The sequence below is a fragment of the Typopeltis vanoorti genome, chromosome 9 (assembly GCF_054136105.1).
Source record: "Typopeltis vanoorti isolate ZY-2024b chromosome 9, IOZ_Tvanoo_1.0, whole genome shotgun sequence".
NCBI classification, from domain to species: Eukaryota; Metazoa; Arthropoda; class Arachnida; order Uropygi; family Thelyphonidae; genus Typopeltis; species Typopeltis vanoorti.
This window is the reverse complement of record NC_143557.1, coordinates 89,328,875-89,347,933: the sequence shown is the minus strand read 5'-3', so window position 1 is coordinate 89,347,933 and position 19,059 is coordinate 89,328,875. Positions and strand designations below refer to the sequence as shown.

At 34.7% G+C, this 19,059-nt stretch overlaps 1 protein-coding gene across 1 annotated transcript in view; it reads left to right on the top strand.

The window, feature by feature from the left end:
* Positions 1-19,059, top strand: part of SMC6 (Structural maintenance of chromosomes 6) — a 594,918-nt gene that overhangs the window by 322,702 nt on the left and 253,157 nt on the right. Inside the window, exon 16 of the mRNA XM_090398426.1 lies at positions 3,093-3,292. Within this exon, the coding sequence (XP_090254552.1) occupies positions 3,093-3,292 (200 nt within the window). The remainder of the gene's footprint in view (positions 1-3,092; positions 3,293-19,059) is intronic.

Genomic DNA, 19,059 nt, shown 5'->3' with positions numbered 1-19,059 from the left:
TAATGTCCTCACACTTAAGCCTCTACACAAGAATAACTACCGATTAGTTTTGTTCATACATTCCATTTATACATGCCATTGACACCATCTATTTACTCCCCTAATTTTTATCTTCTAATCACTTTTCGATTTTTTTTTTACCCATTTCTCAGTTCCATAAGCTAAAATTGGTGTTTTGACTAATTTTCATCCTATTCCATATAAATTTATTTGCTTGACTCCTTACTATATCAGTTTTCCTTATTATGTTGTCTATTTCCATACTTAATTTGCCAGCTTCACTAAAATTATAGCCTAAATATGGATTGTTTTACTTGTTCTGTAGATTTTTCATTCAAAATGAAGTTTTCCCTGTTTCTGCTTATTTTCATAGTTTTGGTCTTTTTGTTATTGATTATTACACCAGATTTTGGAAAACGAAAGAACTAAGTTTGATATCTCTTATCTGATATCAGGTTTAATGCCACTATCTTTCATCGTGTGATCCATTGATGTTAAATAAGAGCAAGATAGTATGAACCATTGCCTCACACTTGATTTGACATCAAACCATCTTATACTTCTTTCAGCTTTCAACTGCTGACTTACATCTTAAATATAAATTTCATTTACCCACTATAACCTTTTAAAAAACTTTCTTTGCATCTTATTGTATACTTTTCCAAGCTTTACAAATCTTCAGTAGAAACCAGAGGCTGTGGGTTCAAATCCTGCCATGGGTATGGATGTTTTTGATCGTCTTTAGGTGGGAGATGGATTTCATTGCTCAGTGTGAGATTACCTCCCTGCTTGTTAGAGGCCTGAAGTGGCTTGATAAAGTCCATATTGGATCTCTAGAGCAGGATTTCTGGACTATGTAAAAATAAATTGAAAAGATATATATATACAGGGTGTTCGGGATAAATTTGACAGTTTCGTAAGGAAAAAGAAAATCTTCTTTGTATCTATTAAATTTAATGAATTGACAAAAAAACATTACAGGCAGAGTTAATTACAATACTATCAACAAGATTTACTCAAAATAACCACCATTAGCATCGATCACAGCTTCAATTCTGCTTCGGAACCTCGAACAAGCTGATGCTACAGTCTCCCTGGGAAGGGCCGCAAAAACTGTTTTAATTTTATCCATTAACTGGGCTTTTGTATTACTGGAAGTGCGATTGGTGTCTTTTTCAACTGCGCCCCATACAAAATAATCCATGGGGTTAAGGTCTGGGGAGTTTGGAGGCCAAACATTTGGACTGGTGAAGTCGTAGAAATTTTCAGACAACCATTTTTGACTTTTCCCAGAGGTGTGGCAAGGGGCCGAATCCTGCTGCCATACATACGGCCTACCATTGGCTACCCTTGTTATCCAGGGCTTGACTACAGTTAGCAACTTCACGAACAAAGCCCGAATTCCAATGCCAGGGTTCTTCAACACCTGTTCCTGCAGATTTGCGAGGAATTCTGCTGTACGAACGCAATCAGATCGTCTGCTAGGGATCTTTCTTCTTGCTACATCCTCGTAGTCACCATTGCAAGTCTCTAGTTCATGCCTGATTGTTTTTACTGTATTCAGGGAGCATTGGGCAGCAGTCGTAATATCCTTATTTTGATGGCGGGCACGAATCATCATGATACAAGTTATTCTCTTCCATGATTCAGGTGGGTTCCAGCTATCCATCCTTTCTGACATCTTGTATATGAATGAAGAAGGGTCCAAACTTTTAAATGAAGAGAAGTGTGTGTTAATACATGTAACTTACGGAAAAATATAATTAATTATAAATATGTCAAATTTATCCCGAACACCCTGTATATAAAAATCGATTAAAATAGAAAAAAATGATATCCCTTAGCTCATCCATGGTATGGTAGTACAAAATGTACTATAGGTTTGCAAATAACCTTTTGGGTGGAACCAATTTATAAAATTAATCTACAAAAGTACATTGGCTACAAAACCTGTTATAGTCTGTGATTTCTCAAGTAGTTGTCATAAAACGAAAATCTCATCCTGACAGCCCCCCTGCTTGAACTGAATCCAGTGTATTCTTTTCCATTTTTACTTAGACTGTTCTCAATTATCTTTGTATAAATACCCTGAAATAGCTAAGAAATTCCTGTAATTTTCATGTTCATTTTTATATCCCTTTTATAAATGAATACTACGAAAGTTCAACACTAATCATTGGGAATTTGACCTTCTGACCAGGCCTTATGAATTATATTAATATATATAATAATTATAAAAGTTTTATTATATTAAAAAAATTTTAAATTATAATAATTTTTAATTTTATATTTAATATAAACTATATTAAATATATATAAATATAAAATATATTATAATATTTTTAATTTTATATTTAAGAATTATAAAAATTTTATAGCTACTATAAAATTTTAATACCCTCCATATTTGAGGATTTCTGGTTGAATAACATCTCCAGCTGCTTTTCCACTTTGAGATTTTTTTATGGGTTTTTGTACTTCTAATATTGATAGTATTGATTGTGCTCCTGATTGTACTCCTCTTCAATATTTTCTACCATTTCTATAATTTATTGTTTCATTTTGTGCTCTTTCAGAGTAATTATCCCAGATATCTAGAATATCTTGAAGTTCAGTTTTTATATCACCTCTGATCCATTTACAGTTCTCTTTCCTCCTTTTTGTAGCATTTTTCAGCAGCCTCCAGAAGTCGCCTTTATAATATTTGTCTTCTGTATTCTACCAGTCTTCCTGTAAATTTTGTTTGGCTACTTTTATGATAGTTTAGCTCTCTTTCATTTTTTCTGTATTCTCTCAGGGCATCTTGACGATAGACTTTCCTCTTTTCTTTAACTTCTTGTGTCCACCATGGTGTTCTTATTTTTTTATCCTTGCAGACAACTTCACCACATGCTTCCCTAACTGAATCAATCAATGCTTTCTTCAGAGTTTGAGACTCCAAGGTTTGGTTTTCGTTTTCAAACTGTTCCATAAATAAAAACAAAGTTTTTGAACCCAAAGTGTAATTTTGGATATTCTGTAAGCTGAAAATTTAAAATGTATGTTAAACTATGCATTTTGTTGATTTGATGCATTTCATTTTCTTTTTATAGTGTACTATAGAAAGCATTATTCTAATAGAGAAAAATGATGAAGCAAGAAGAGTCATGCTCAGAAAACCTCCTGCAAATTGTAAAATGTGCTATACTATGATGGGAGATCAAGTATATGGTATTCCTTCATTTAGATATTACTCTTGTGACAAAGGAAGGGCTCAGTTTCTTAATAAAGTAACCAGGGAAGAAGAAATCCGGTAATTATTGTATATTTAGTATATTTTTAACTATATACTACTGTATAATGTTTAGTGTTAGCCCCCAGCTTTTCAATTTAAATCTAAATGTTTTTTATTTAATCACTGAGTTCTTCAGTGTGTAGATGTGACTTCCCTTATGTAATTCATTGTTGCGAGGTGGCTTTGCCAGATGATAACAGTCTCTCACATGCTTTGGTATTAATTAATTATAGGTAAACTTATTAAGGTTTGTCTGCTTTGAACTCCATGAACAGTTTCTCAGAAAAACTTGTCTGTTTTGACTTAGTTGCTTTTCAGAGGTGATGCTTTTTTCCATCTAATTATCTGTAGAATGTTCAATCTTTTTGAAGTCTGGAATGAAAACATCCTTAGCGCCTCCGTAGCGCAATTGGAAGAACGCCGGTACATTGCACCCTTCGATTAGAAAAGGCCTAAGTTCGATTCTCGTCATGACAGGAGAGATCTTTATATGGACTTTTTCAATCAAAGGTGAGTTAGCTGATCTCATATTGAGGCAGCAGGTTCTTTTCTCCCAGAACCTCTGGTTTTTCATCCCGCATACAGAAAAATCGGCCCTCCAGAACACACACAATTTACAGACAAAAAAATACTAGCTGGGGTGGTTGTGGGCAGTAGATGGCGTTGATGTAGGTGATTGGTAGTAGAGGTTCTGTGTAGTAGTGGAGAGTTATACAGTAAGTGTCCTCCTGCGATGAGTCTTTGGACTCCTTGGAGGTGTCACGAATAATAATAATAATTATGTAGTGGAAAACTTCTCTCCTCAACAGTCACCATACTGCACAGATGCATGCAAAACATAGAAGTTTTATTATATCGCTAAATACAGTAGAACAGTGTTTCTCAAACTTCAGATATCTGAGGACCCTTTCTTAAATTTTCATTATTACCAAGTACCCCCTAATTAATGAATTTAAAAAAAAATTAATTAATTAAAATTAATAAATTAATTTAAAATATTAAAGAATTAAGTATCTATTTTATTTGAATTTATATGTTCATGTAAACATAAAATATGATTTATTTTTAATAGAATAAACTTTATAAAGATACTATAAAATTTTACTTGAAATAATTTATCATCAATGAGAGGAGTGAAATTGCTTATGGTGAGATAAAATTTCAGCAAAATATGGCTCTATAGTTGTTAATTTCAATCTCGGATGCGGTTCAACATCTATAATGCGATTCCTCTTCTTTGTCTTAATATCTACAAGAGCAGAAAATCCAACTTCGCACAGATATGAACTTGGAAATAGAAAAATGAACCTTAGAGCCTTATCTGTTAATTCAGGAAATTCATTCTGTATTTGTATCCAAAATGATGATAACGTATTCTTGCTGTATTTATTTTTTAGGAAACCATCAGAAGCTAGTTCTAAAAGTTCTTCTATTGATGATAGACCCTTTGGCATAAATTTGTTTTTATTGAAAGGGTATCTTATCCACTCAATATTAATGTCCAATTCAGAGAAATACTTTTCTAGATTCATTTGTAAGCTTTTTTAAATGCTGCATGATAGTAATTTTCACATCATCATCAATTTGTTCATTTGAACTTGCGAGCAATTCATGAAGCGATGGAAACATGTCAAATTCTCCATTACCAACCCGTTTTTCCATAACTTAATTTTTGCCAACATGGTGTTCACTTTATCTTGGACATGAAATTTAGAAATTTCCTTGCCTTGTAAAGATAAATTAAGACTATTTAATACAGTAAATATATCTGCCAGGTATGCTAATTGACTGAGCCATTTCCAATTATATAAATTCTTTTTCAATTCAAACTTTTCATCAAGAAAAACTTGTAGTTCATTCCGAAATTCAAATAAACGAGTAAGGACTTTTCCACGAGAAAGCCAACGAACATCGGTATGGAAAAGAAGTTGTGTATAGTTGCTTCCCATTTCTTTGCAAAGTTGATAGAAAAGTCTGGCGTTTAGAAGATGGCCTTTAATATAATTTATGATTTTTACAGCTTCATCAAGAAATTTTCTTAGGTTTGTAGACATCATATGTGTAGTCAAAGCCTCCCTGTGTATGCAGCAGCAGCATGTCGACTTTTGCATTTGGCGCAACAGCTTGAATCCTTGAAACAAGCCCTTTTCTAGATCTGACCATGGATTTCACTCCGTCTGTGCTTATTCCAACACAACTTTTCCAATCAAGCTTGTTTTGATGCATAAAGGTATTTATACTGTTGAATATTTCTTCTTCTGTTGTATGTTCTGGCAAGGGTTGGCAATATAAAAGGTCGTTATGAATTTTTTGAATTTTTTCATACCTAACAAACACTAGAAGATTTGCAAAATTTGTAATGTCGGTGGATTCATCTACCTGCAACACATAATAACGACTCTTACGTATATCGGATAACAATGTTTGTTTTATATTTTCAACCATTTCAGTGATTCTTCGATGAAGTACTATTTGAAAGGCAAATCCGATCAAAAGATCGTTTTGCATCATCTCCGATCATAATTTCCACTATTATTTTTGCTGCAGGCTTGACCAAAGTTTCACCAATTGTTTCCACTGCACCGCTTTTTGCTATTAATAGCGACACATGATATGAAGCTTCTAAAGCCTTCATGTTTTCACCTCCTGACACGATCGACATCAATTTTTGAGATTCTTTTAAATTTTTTAGTTTATTTTGAAAAAATTCGACAGGTATGTCCTTGCATTCATTATGTTTCGATTCAAAATGGCGATTTAAATTACGTGGCTTCATGCTTTCATTTTTTTAAAGTTTCACCGCAAATTACACAATGGAATAGGTTCCTCTTCATTTCCCGTCCATGAAAATCCACATTTCAAGTAATTTATATCGTACTTACGAAGTTTTCTCACCTTCTTCTTAGTTGGTTCTTTAGAGATGTCAGATGACACACACTTATCAATTTCACTTGATCCAGATACAATATCAACATTTTCTTGTTGCTGACAGCTACTTGTGTCTACTATGTTCCTCTCTTTTGCACATTTTAAAAATCCAGCCTTTAACTAGTGATCCATACTTAAGAATTTGAAAGCTAAAAAAATTACTGTATTTAACGAACAGTCCTTCAACAAATGGCTAGTGAAAGCAGAACTCGAAACAGACAGCAATGGTAGGCCAGTAGAGATAAAGCAGCTATGAAGACGTTCATATGATTGGTGTGGTATTAACAAAAGATCGCACTACTAATTGACAAAAGGCAAGCTGACAGTTCGGTTGAAATGCCAATTCTCTTCAATCAACTTCCTTATATAATATCTGAAACACATTCACTATATATTTCTTAGTTTTAATACGTTCACTCAAACAAAACTATATGTTGCCGGTGCACCATATGGTTTTGATTGTCTACTCTACAGCATTTTATGTGTGGGGGGGGTCATGCGATTCATTAGTTAGTGCCGTTTTTACCCAGTTGTCTCTAATTGCACTGTTTATTGATATGCAGTGTATATTACACTGTCTGCAGGCTATATAATATACACTGCATATTACACAGCCTGCAGATGTCTGTACTTTATTCAGTGATACAATAGGAACGTTTTACGATCTCAAACTTAAATTTTATTCCATGCGTTAATGATGCATAGCTGAAAATTGCCACGGACCCCCTGAAGACCTTTTGCGGACCATCCTGTGGTCCCCGTACCACACTTTGAGAAACACTGCAGTAGAGGGACCATTACAGTCTATCTATTGTATTTAGTGACAGTTAGAGTACTTAATATAATTAGAGAGAGCTGAAATAGAAATGACCCTATGTATTAAAAATCATCTCCCCGAAATAGGTTGATAGTGTCCTATCAACCAGTTTGAAATTTTCACTTGAAGAAAATATGTGGTCACACCTGTTCAGAGGCAGTTTATAATGCATATAGGGTACATGTTTGATGATGATGATATACGAGGGCTGTTCAATAAGTAATGACTAATTTTACTGTCGCGAAACCACTCATCACAATATTAATTTCTGTGGAATAAAGAAATGTTGCTGTCTGTATTAACAAAAGAGTTGATAGATGGCATATACGGGCTGATGTGCCAGAGTGTCACGTGATTAAACGCAAGCTTGTTTCGCCGCACTTACGAGCCGCGGCCAGTCGTCGAAATGGAATCGTCCTTGGAACAGCGTTATGCGATTAAATTTTGTGTGCGTTTGCAAAAATCAGCATTGGACACTTTTTACATGATATGCGAAGCTTTCCACAATGAAGCAATGTCGAGGGCAAGTGTTTTTCGCTGGCATAAAACTTAAGGAATGAAGGCAAAATGTGGAAGATCTTGAATGTGTGGGAAGACCTTCAGCATCCATCACAGAGACAATGATCAACACAGCAGCGATTATAATCAAGGAGGATCGCAGAATTACAGTACGCCAGCTGTGTTGTCCTGAATATTTCTGTGGGAAGTGTTCACTCAATCATGGCTGAACATTTGGAACTGAAACGTGTTTGTGCCCGATGGATTCCCAAACTCTTGATACTGGAGCAAATGCAGCATCGAATGGATGTGTGCACAGAATGGAAAGAAAGACTGGAACAAGAAGGCGACAACTTCTTAAAATGCATCATTACAGCAGATGAAGCTTGGTTGTATCACTATGACCCTACAATGAAACAACAAAGCAGTGAATGGAAGCATCCGTTTTCGCCTACCCCTAAGAAAGCAAAAACTGTAAAATCGGCTGGTAAAGTTATGACGATAATGTTTTTTGACTACGAAGGCATTGTTTACCAACACGCTGTAGAACCCGGGAATACTGTAAACGGCTCATACTATGCAGATGTTTTACGGACAATGGTACAGCACGTCAAAAGGAAGCGTCCATTGCTGAAGAATGGCTTCTTATTGCACCACGATAATGCAAGGCCACATGTTGCTGGTTGTGTAGTGGAGGTTTTGCAGAAGAACAACATAGATATCCTACCACACCCTCCATACAGTTCTGATCTCGCACTGTGCAATTTCTGGCTGTTTCCTCAGCCCAAGAAACCACTAAGAGGTCGCCATTTCGAAAGCAACAAAGCATGTGTAAAAGCTGCTGAGGCAGTTTTGAAAGAACTCTCAAAAAACGGACTTTCACATGTGTTTAAGAAGTGGACACAATGTTGGGACAAATGCATGGTGTCTCACGGTAGTTACTTCAAATAAGACCATGTAAATGATGATGATTAAAGGTAATCCGTTTTCTGTATAAATATAGTCTTATAACTTATTGAACAGCCTCCATATAACTTGAAGGCAGAAAAAATTACATTTTGAGATTTTCTGTATCAAGACACTTTACAATTAAAATTCTTTCAACAAAATTGAAGCTGACATGCCATATATTTTGAATACTTTGTAAAAATGTCCCCCCCCCCATGCGGAAAGGGATATTATATATATTTATATATGCTCAGGGAAGTTTCTTCCTGATGCACAACATATGTTAAGGTACATAAAAGAAAATATCAATTATTTTCACACTCAGAACATTTTGTTTTCAATATTGTACAAGTTCCTTATGGTAAAATTGGATGTTAATTTAAAAACTGCATTTAGTTAATTATAAACAATATATTCACTATTTTGGTAAGTTTATTTATACTATAGTTACTATAAAGTACTTGTGTTTCTGTATGTAACTTCAGTAAATGAAAATATATGAAAATTTTCTCTATTGAAGTTATGAATTGATTAATGTATCATTACTTACTTACTGTCCTCTTCCATTGGGGATGGGTTGAGTCTTCCGTGTTTTCACAACAATCTCCAGGTCTCAGTTTCTTGTGTTGCTGGTGAGTTCCGTATATGTTTATAATTTGGAGTTAGCCTTTATTGATGTTATCCATTTAGTTCTTGGTCTTTCTTTTAATCTGGCATACAGAGCAAGGTTGGGCAGCCTTTTTGATGGCATTCTCTCGACAACGTATCATTAAATAACCAAATAACTATGTGCACGCATATGGAAATTTTTATACTGCTTTCATGCATACATCTTTGTTGCCATGACAACTATTGGCCTCTGATGTCCTAATGATTGCATATAATGATAAGCACATAGAGGTAACCCTCATATAACGTGGCACTTATACAATGCGGTTTCAATATAACGTGGTATTTATACAACACCGTTTTGATATGAGACAGCCTACAAACTGTACTAACAATTTATCTTTTTATATATTTTTCAACGCGCAACTTAAAAATCAAATTTTATCTTCGTTAAATTTGCATCTGCCCGTATCGTGCATGTAGATATAAATAGCAAATTTATATTAGAGGATATACCCTTTAGCACGTATGTATGTCAATTGTTTACCATATAAAGTAGTTATTGTTGAAAATTGTTTTCGTTTTCTGCCAGGAAAGCACATTAAAAATCATAAGTGTGTTAATCTCAAGCTGGGCACTTTATTTTCTGGTGATTTACATACAATATGCAATGCTTTTTTTTTAATTAAAAAAAAAAGTATAGTAATGGCCACTTAGAGTGCTTTTGCGATATGGTTGAAAACGAAATTAGTGAATTAATTGATGAGGAAATAGATTTAAATGAGGTGGAACTGGTACAATTAATAGATGACGTTGAACCAAATGGCGGGGAAAGTTCTGTACAAGTTCACGAAGATTCTGATTGTGATGAATCCGTTAAAGAATTCCATTTAAAGAAATTAGCAGAAGTATTGGACTTTTTATTTATCATCAATCACCAAAAAATCAACGAGAATTAAATACGATTGCAAAAGAACTTGGTATCGAAATTTTAAAAATCGGCCGTGTGTTTGGACCACGATGGGCAGCTTGCAGTTTACGAACAGCTCTTGCTGTGTGGAGAAATTATAAACATAATAAATAAGAATCCATAAACATAATGATTAACAATGCATTAAACAAACTTAGCCAATGAGCAAAGGAATGCAGGGCTTGTTACAGGTATGTAAAAGCACTGAAACAGTAGGAAAATTAGAATTTAGTAAATTAAAAATAAAATAAATTTAAGAATTAAATTATAAGATCATCATCATGAAATTCCTGATATGTACCCTCAAGGGTTGTATAGGAACATTTGGAGAAAAGCGCAAAGCTAATAATAATGGTAAGTATTTACTCGACTTCTGCTCAGGATACGGACTAGTCATTAATAACACCATGTTTTTTCATAAATATGTGCATAAATTCACATGGAGAAAAGAAACAAGAAAAGCCTCATTAACTACGTCATTGTTGATAGTGATATCGTAAGGCTGGTCCAGGATACAAGAGTGTACAGAGGATTCGAAATTGGAAGTGACCATTACTTAGTACTAAGCAGGATAAAAATGGATATCACATTAAAAAGAACAGTATGTAAGAAAGTTTTAAAAAGAATTAATGTTGAGCAGCTTTTACAGGTAAATTGTAGACTCAACTATGCAAACATTATTGAAGAAAATTTGTAGCAGTTTGAAAACAAAAACCAAACCTTGGATCTCATTGGCAAACTCTGAAGAAGGCATTGATTCAGCTAGGGAGCATGTGGTGAAGTTGTCTACAAGGATAGAAAAATAATAACACCATGGTGGATACAAGAAGTTAAAGCAACAGTCCTGGAAAACAAGAAAGCATTAGTTCCTAGCAAATAAGTCGACAGATGCCCTAAAAGAATACAGAGAAAAATGTAAGAAATCTAAGATCTGTGTAAAAGTAGCTAAACAAAAGTCATGGAAAGACTTTGGTAAGAATATTGAACATAAATATCAAGAAAGTGGCAAAATGTTATGGAGGCATATTGATGAAGCTTAAAGGATGAAAGAGTGCTGTAAAAGGAATCAAAGATGAAAAAGGTGACATGAACGCACAGCTAAAAGGCTGTGGGTTCAAATCCCACTGTGGGCATAGATGTGTGATTGTCTGTGGAAATACTAGTGGTGGTGGTGGTAGGCAGTAGATGCCTTTGGTGGATTGAGTGGTGGAGGTAGAGATATAGACTAGGTGTCCTCCCTTTGGACTCTCTGGAGATGTCATGTAATAATAATGATGATTATTACTTTGAAGGGGCTGTTAAACGAACCAAGAAGTGACAGAACTGTACTAGAAAATTTTCAAGAGGAATACAAAGAGGAGAAAGGCAGCTGTGGAATTGTGGAAAGGCAGCTGGATTAGACGATATTGAACCAGAAATGCTTAGGTATGGAGATATAAAAATTGAAACTTTTTTCACTTGGTTATGCCATAAAGATGCCACTTGGTTTAATCCTCTATCCAATTGTAAGCAAACAAAGTTTGTACGTGAAGTAACTTCATGACTGGGCTACTTGTATATAGAGGCTAATGACCTCACATCACCTGTCTTAGTATCCCATAATGCTACGTATTATGGGAAGGGCAGTCACTACCCAGACTGGTCTTAACCTTTTTTGAGGTCTCATCAGTGGGAGCCAGAGCCAGAAGTCATACTAAGGTTGAAGTTATGCAAGAGTCAAATTTCAGACAATTGATGTGAAGTTGTGATATGGGATATGATTGTTGTTCCTTCTCTATGTACTCCATCTTTTTCTCTTGAATAAGATATTCTTGCATTTTTAGATGTTAATATATCCTTGTCTGTAGGAGAGAATAAATGACTACTATCTGGGGGGTCTTTTGGTCAAATTTATTTTAAAACAAAGTTATACCAACTAGTTTCACTAATTGTGGCTGCTGGCTTCATCAGGGTAAAAGATGTATAAAAAAAAGAAATGCTGAAAACTGTTAACACTAAAACCATAAAATAAACCGAATACAATTGTATTTTTTATAAAAGCAGAAGAACACGTACATCACACGTATAGCGCTTGTATGATCTGCTAGTTGTTGTGTAGGAACGATTTGTAGTTAGCTGCAAAATTCAGTTCTGGCATGTTGAAAGATCTAATAAGGGTCTTCCAGATCTCGGGCAGAATCAGTCCTTGGTTTCTATTAAGGTTTTGTTCTGAACGGAGAAGAGTTGTGGCTTCTTTTATAATTCAGGAGCATCCTCCTCTAAGTACAGCATTGAGCTTTCATCCCATTCGATGTTGTGATTAGTCCTAGCAAAATGAAAGACTAACCTTGATTTGTCTTCTCTATTATTATTGATATCTCCTATGTGCTCCTTCTTAATTTCAAAACTTCTTGAAGTCTGGCCAATATAATTCAAGCTGCATGAGCAAGGTATGTTGTAAACTCTCCGGCATATTTAAAAAATGGATGACTGTCTTTTGGAGATCGTAAAAATTGACGAATGGTCCATGCAGGTTTAAAAGCTACTTGTACACCATGTGGCTTGAGGAGTCTGGCAATCTTATTAGAAATTACCCATACAAACGGAATTCCAATGGTAGAATTATAATGTATATCTTCAGGTTGTCTTTGTAAGGGGGGATCACAGAAAAGTATCTTGTGGATCAATTTCTTAGGATAACCATTCTTTGTAAGGTCATTTGATATCCGGGAAAGTTCAGCTTGGAAGTCTTTATCATCTGTCGTAAAGAGAGAGGTTCTATTTTTTAGCATCTGTACAATGCTGAGTTTCTGAGAAATATGGTGTGAAGAAAATGGATGAAGCTATTTATCAGCAATTAACAGGTCTTGCAATGGGAAGCCCTCTTTCACCGCCATGTGCAGATCTCTTTATAGAGAAATTTGAAAGTATAATTTTATCTCAACTAGACCCTAAACCCACAGTTTGGTGGAGATACGTTGATGATATTTTTATTGTTTGGAAAAATATGGAAAAGGACTTGCTCAATTTTCTAAGCAAGATTAACTCTTTGCATTAAAAAATGAAATTCACTCTTGAGCTTGAGAAAGATAACCAATTACCATTTCTGGACATTTTAATCAAGAAATCAATAGATGGACAGTTTATCACAAACCCACCAATACAGGTAGATACTTACACTTCACTTCTTCACACCATATTTCTCAGAAAGTCAGTATTGTACACATGCTAAAAAATAGAACCTCTCTCATTACGACAGATGATGAAGACTTCCAAGCTGAAAACTTTCCCGGATATCAAATGGCCTTACAAAGAATGGTTATCCTTAGAAATTGATCCACAAGATACTTTTCTGTGATCCCCCCACAAAGACAACCTGAAGATATACATTATAATTCTACTATTGGGATTCCATTTGTATGGACAGTTTCTAATAAGATTGCCAGACTCCTCAAGCCACATGGTATACGAGTAGCTTTTAAACCTGCATGGACCATTCACCAATTTTTACGATCTCCAAAAGACAGTCATCCATTTTTAAATATGCTGGAGTTTATGACATACCTTGCTAGTGCGGCTTGAACTATATTTGCCAGACTTCAAGAAGTTTTGAAATCAGGACGAAGGAGTACATAGGAGATGTCAATAATAATAGAGAAGACAAATTCGGGTTAGCCTTTCATTTTGTTAGGACTAATCACATTATAGAATGGGATAAAATCTCAATGCCCTACTTAGAGGAGGACTTCCGCTCCCGAATTATAAAAGAAGCCACAACTCTTCTCCGTTCATAACAAAACCTTAATAGAAACCAAGGACTGATTCTGCCCGAGATCTGGAAGACCCTTATTAGATCTTTCAACATGCCAAAACTGAATTTTGCAGCTAACTACAAATCGTTCCTACACAACAACTAACAGATCATGCGTGTGATGTACGCGTTCTGCTTTTATAAAAAATACAATTGTATTCGGTTTATTTTATGTTTTTAGTGTTAACAGTTTTTAGCATTTGAGTGTCTTACTATTTTTATACATCTTTTACCCTGATGAAGCCAGCAGGCACAGTTGGTGAAACTAGTTGGTATAACTTTGTTTTAAAAAAAAAACCAAATAGTAGTCATTTATTCTCTCCTATAGTTCATGTGGTCAAAAATAACAGTATTACCATATCCCCTGTCTGTCCAATGGGTCTCTGACATATCTCCTATACTCATAGCCGGCAGTAGGGTTTTTGGCGCACACATGCAATTTCTATCTAAGCGCCCCTGTAACGATCCCGGAGAGTGTGGTTCTTTTACGATAATAAAAATTTTAATTATTTGAAATTTCTTAAATAAATTTTGATGGAACAGCAACACGTTGGTTTGCTAAATGTAACGAACCGGGGATGTTGGTTAGGCAGGATAATCGTTAAAAACCAGAATATTCAAAAAATTCTCCAAAGTTAAAGCAAATTTTGATAAAGCCACTTCAGTTTAATTGTTGAATATAATGATACAGGGATTATCATCTTCTCACCGACCCGAATTGCTAACAAAATTAAAATGAATTTTAATTAAAGACATATTAAAACTACTCAAAGTTCTTTCAATGAAGCAATTCTTATAACCATTAGATAGAAAGGAAGAAGTTATGTATTGTAGTTCTTTCTGTAAAAGATCGTCTGTAGAACAAAAGGAGTGCCTTTTGACTGGGATGGTTATAAGAATTGCTTCATTGAAAGAACTTTGAGTAGTTTTAATATGTCTTCCTCTTCAAACACAGAGGAAATAACGCGCATTACTATCCCTTATGTACAAGGCATCAGTGAACGTATAGCAAAAGTTTTAAAACCACTGAATATTTTTGTTGCCTTTCGACTGTTTAGAAAAATCTCCACCTTTCTCACTTCTCCTAAGGACAAGCTTCCATATCTTAATCATCCAGGTGTCTACCAGATTCCGTGCTCTTGTGGATTATCTTATTTCGGACAAACGGGAAGATCTGCCTCTATTAGGCTAGAAGAACACCAAACTTATATTGAATACTTTAAACCTGAAAAGTCTGGACTTTCTGAACATACCATCTTCACTAGACACAGAGTTCATTGGAGAAAGACAAGAGTTCTTCACAAAAGTCGGTTCCTCATGGAACACCTTTATAAAGAAACATGTGAAACTCTACTTCATTCTCCTAACTTAAACAGATCCGACGGCTTACGTCTGTCCCCTTTATGGGAGATAGTACACTTTACAAATCAGCTAATCTTTCCTAACTTTTTATTTTATATATATATATATATATATATATATATATATATATATATATATATTTTTTTTTTTTTTTTTTTTTTTTTTTTTTTTTTTTTTAGGAAAGTTATTGACCTTTTTAGCTATCTTACACCAGCTACTTAGGTGGCGCTTTTTGGAATTGTCAATTAGTGTTTAATTTTGAGCTTAATGTACTGAGGATGCCTGTGACACACAGGCGAAAATTATACTAATAAATAATCTTTCTAGGTGAGTTTTTTTTCGTTATTTATTGTGTACCGATATGTCTACTCACGGTTTACCTCTTTTAAAACTTACCGTTTTTTTGTTTCTTTCAGGCTGATTTCTAATTCTTCAGTTATTTCCTTTTCATTTTCGTTAATTGTTTGCCAGTTGTCTTTTTTAAAATATATGTCTGTCCACAGTTCTGTGTAGTAATTTAGAAATTCTTCTAATTTCAATTCAGTGTTTAATTTTATGTTTTCTTTGGTATCTGCATTTAGGTGTTTCAAAATCTTATATACATTTGGTCTTATTTTATATAAATCATGTTCTAAATTAGAAACAAATTTATTCCATGATTCTCTATGTCTTTTTCTGACTTCTCTTTTAGCTATGGCTCTTATTCTTTTATATTCTATTTCATCTTCTAATCTTTTACTGCTTAACCATTTGTGATAGGCTTCTTTTTTCTTTTTGATTATTTCTTTGATTGTATCATCCCAGATCTTCAGTTTTTTTCTTTTATTGAATTTTTTTGTCTTTCCTAAGCTTTCATTTGCTGCTGCATTTAGTATCGTTTTTATATTAAGCCATTCTATTTCTATTTCTTCATTTTGTTTTATTTTATCTAGATACTGGTTAATTCTTTGTTCATATAGCCATTGTACATTTGTGTCATTCAATAGTCTAGTTTTATAAAGAAATGTTTCAATTTTTCTTTCTGTTCTTGTTACTTGTAGCCATTTAGGTGGTAATCTTAATTTTATTTTAACAAGGAAGTGGTCACTGCTTATTTCATATCCTCTGTGAACTCTAACATCTAGTGAAAATTTTGATGTCTTTTCATTTAATATGAAGTAATCTAATATTGATTTCCATCCTCTTGCTGCCCATGTATATTTATGTATGTCTTTATGTTTATAGAAGGAATTCATTATTTTTAGGTTATTATAAACTACAAAGTCGATCAATTTTTTACCATTTCTGTTTAAAGTGTGTTCTCCATGTATTCCTATATTATTATTAATTTTCGTGTTTCCAATTCTTGCATTTAAGTGTCCTGCTAAAATTATGTAATCATTTTTATTTATTTTATTATATATGTTTTGTAGCTGATTATAAAAATCAATATTATCCTGTTCTCTTCCTTCTTCTGTGGCATATAAACCAGTTATTGTTAAATAGCCTCTATGTATTTTTATTCTAGCTTCTATTATTCTTTCATTCCATAATTTATAATGTTTTAACTGTTTTGAAAGGGAGTTATGAATCCAAATCATGACTCCTGCTTGTGCTCTTTGGTCTCTGTCGACTCCACTGTATATTACATTAAAATTTTCAGTTCTCATAGTTCCTTTTAATTTCTTTTTTGTTTCAGTGATTATTGCTATTTTAAAATTTCTTTCATTTAATAACTGGTCTAATTCTATTTCTTTATATGCTATCCCTCTTACATTCCAGTTTGCTATGTGTATTATATTTTGTCGTTTCCATTTTCGTTTTCTCTTTTCCATTCCAGGGTCGTTTCCCATAGATTCAATCCGATTATCTTTTTCTGTCAGCTTACAAGTATGGTTATGTTCTCCATGTCAGGGGACTAGCCTGACGATGGAATAGTTCAGTGGTAGGGCTGCTACCGTAAGGCTTCTGAACTCGCCTTCTTCCGAATTTAAACCCATAGGAGGAATAGGGTATATTGAAGGGGAAAGGGTAGATTATAGAAGAAATATAGTAATGTTTATAGGGAGGACATAGTTGTAAGGCCAGAAATGAAAAGACCCCATGGCCCTCGAGTACTCTAATAGCACAAGGGTCATAAAGTAAGAAGAGTTGGCTGATAAGGCCTTATAGGAAAGATTAAAGTAAGTGGGTCTTCCTCAGAGTAGAAGAAGGAGAGGATAGATCCAGCTAGGGGTCCATGGGAGTGCTGCTTCCCTTACAATCAAGATGATTGCCCCTTATGGCCCTGTTGGTCCATAAGTCCTTATTCAGTATATTCGGACCACCCCACCATATATACACACACACACATGGTGGGCTTCCCTATCTGCCACCCAGGGGACACGCTCTCTAGGGGTTACAGGGTCCCCTGAGAGATAAATATATATATATTTTTTTTTTTTATTATTTTTTTTTTAACTTAACCAAACATTGGAATGACTTTTAATGGAATTATATTGATCAAGTGCATATAATAAACAACTTTGTTATACCAACTAGTTTCGCCAGCTAAGCCTGTTGGCATCTCAGGGTACATAACCGATGTAAGGCACTAAAAAGTAAAAAACTGTTGCAAACTATAATCAACCGATTCCAATTATATTAAACAAAGAACAGAGCACGTACAATACATGCATAGAGCGTGCATGATCTCACTTTTTGTTATTGGCACTGTAATTCAGTTCTGGCAAGTTGAGAGATCTAATAAGGTTCTTCCAGATCACGGGTAAGATTAGTCCTTGGTTCCTGTTAAGGTTTTGTATGCAGCGGGCAACTGTTGTGGCCTCTTTAAAAATTCGGGAGCGGAAGTTCTCTTCGTTCTTGAGAAATGAAAAGCTAACCCCGATTTTTCTTCTCTGTTATTATTGGCGTCACCTATGTGTTCCTTTTGCCTAATTTCAAGGCTCCTTGAAGTTTGGCCGACATAATTCAAGCCACACGAGCAGGGTATGTTATAAACTCCAGCATATTTGGAGAAAGGATGACTATCTTTTGGAGATCTTAAGAATTGTCTAATCGTCTCTGTAGGTTTAAAGGCCACTCTTATTTTATGTGGGCTAAGGAGTCTTGCAATTTTATTGGAAACTGTCCCTAAGTATGGAATGACGATGGTAGAAATATAACATATATCATCTCATTGTCTTTGTCAGGGTTCAGAGAAAAGTATCTTGTGGATGAGTCTTCGAGGAAATCCATTCATGGTAAGGTTGGTAGATATCAGGGATAGTTCTTCCTGGAGGTCTTGTTGATCTGTTGTAAGGAGAGAGGCACGGTTCTTCAGCATGTGTACAATACTAAGTTTCTGGAAATGTGGTGGCAGGAAGTGAAATGTAAATAACGTCCTGTATTGGTAGGTTTGCGGTAAACTGAGAGGTTGATACCACCATTCGGAAGCGTCTTAATTTAAGTGTCCAGAAATGATAACTGGTTATCTTTTTCAAGTTCTAGCATATTTGGAGAAAGGATGGCTATCTTTTGGAGATCTTAAGAATGAATCCAGTATCCGCCTGACCGAACTAACCAAACATTTTTATAGAAGCAAAAACAGATGAATTTATTCATTATGTGATGTTAAACATTTATAACAGACTCTTCGCATATAATAGCATTAGCAGTATTACATTACTCTAAATCAGTGGTTCTTAACCTGAGGTGTGTGCACCCCTGGGGATGCGAGAAAGCATTTCCAGGGGTGCGAGAGAAGCTTCTAAATTTTTGATTGAAACTACTGCCTGACCGCCTATGAGAAACTAGCGAACGCTACATCGACTTTTGGGACCGCCACTCTTACCCTCTCTACCTTTGCCTCAGCGCATCATACTTACCAGCATGGATACTGGATC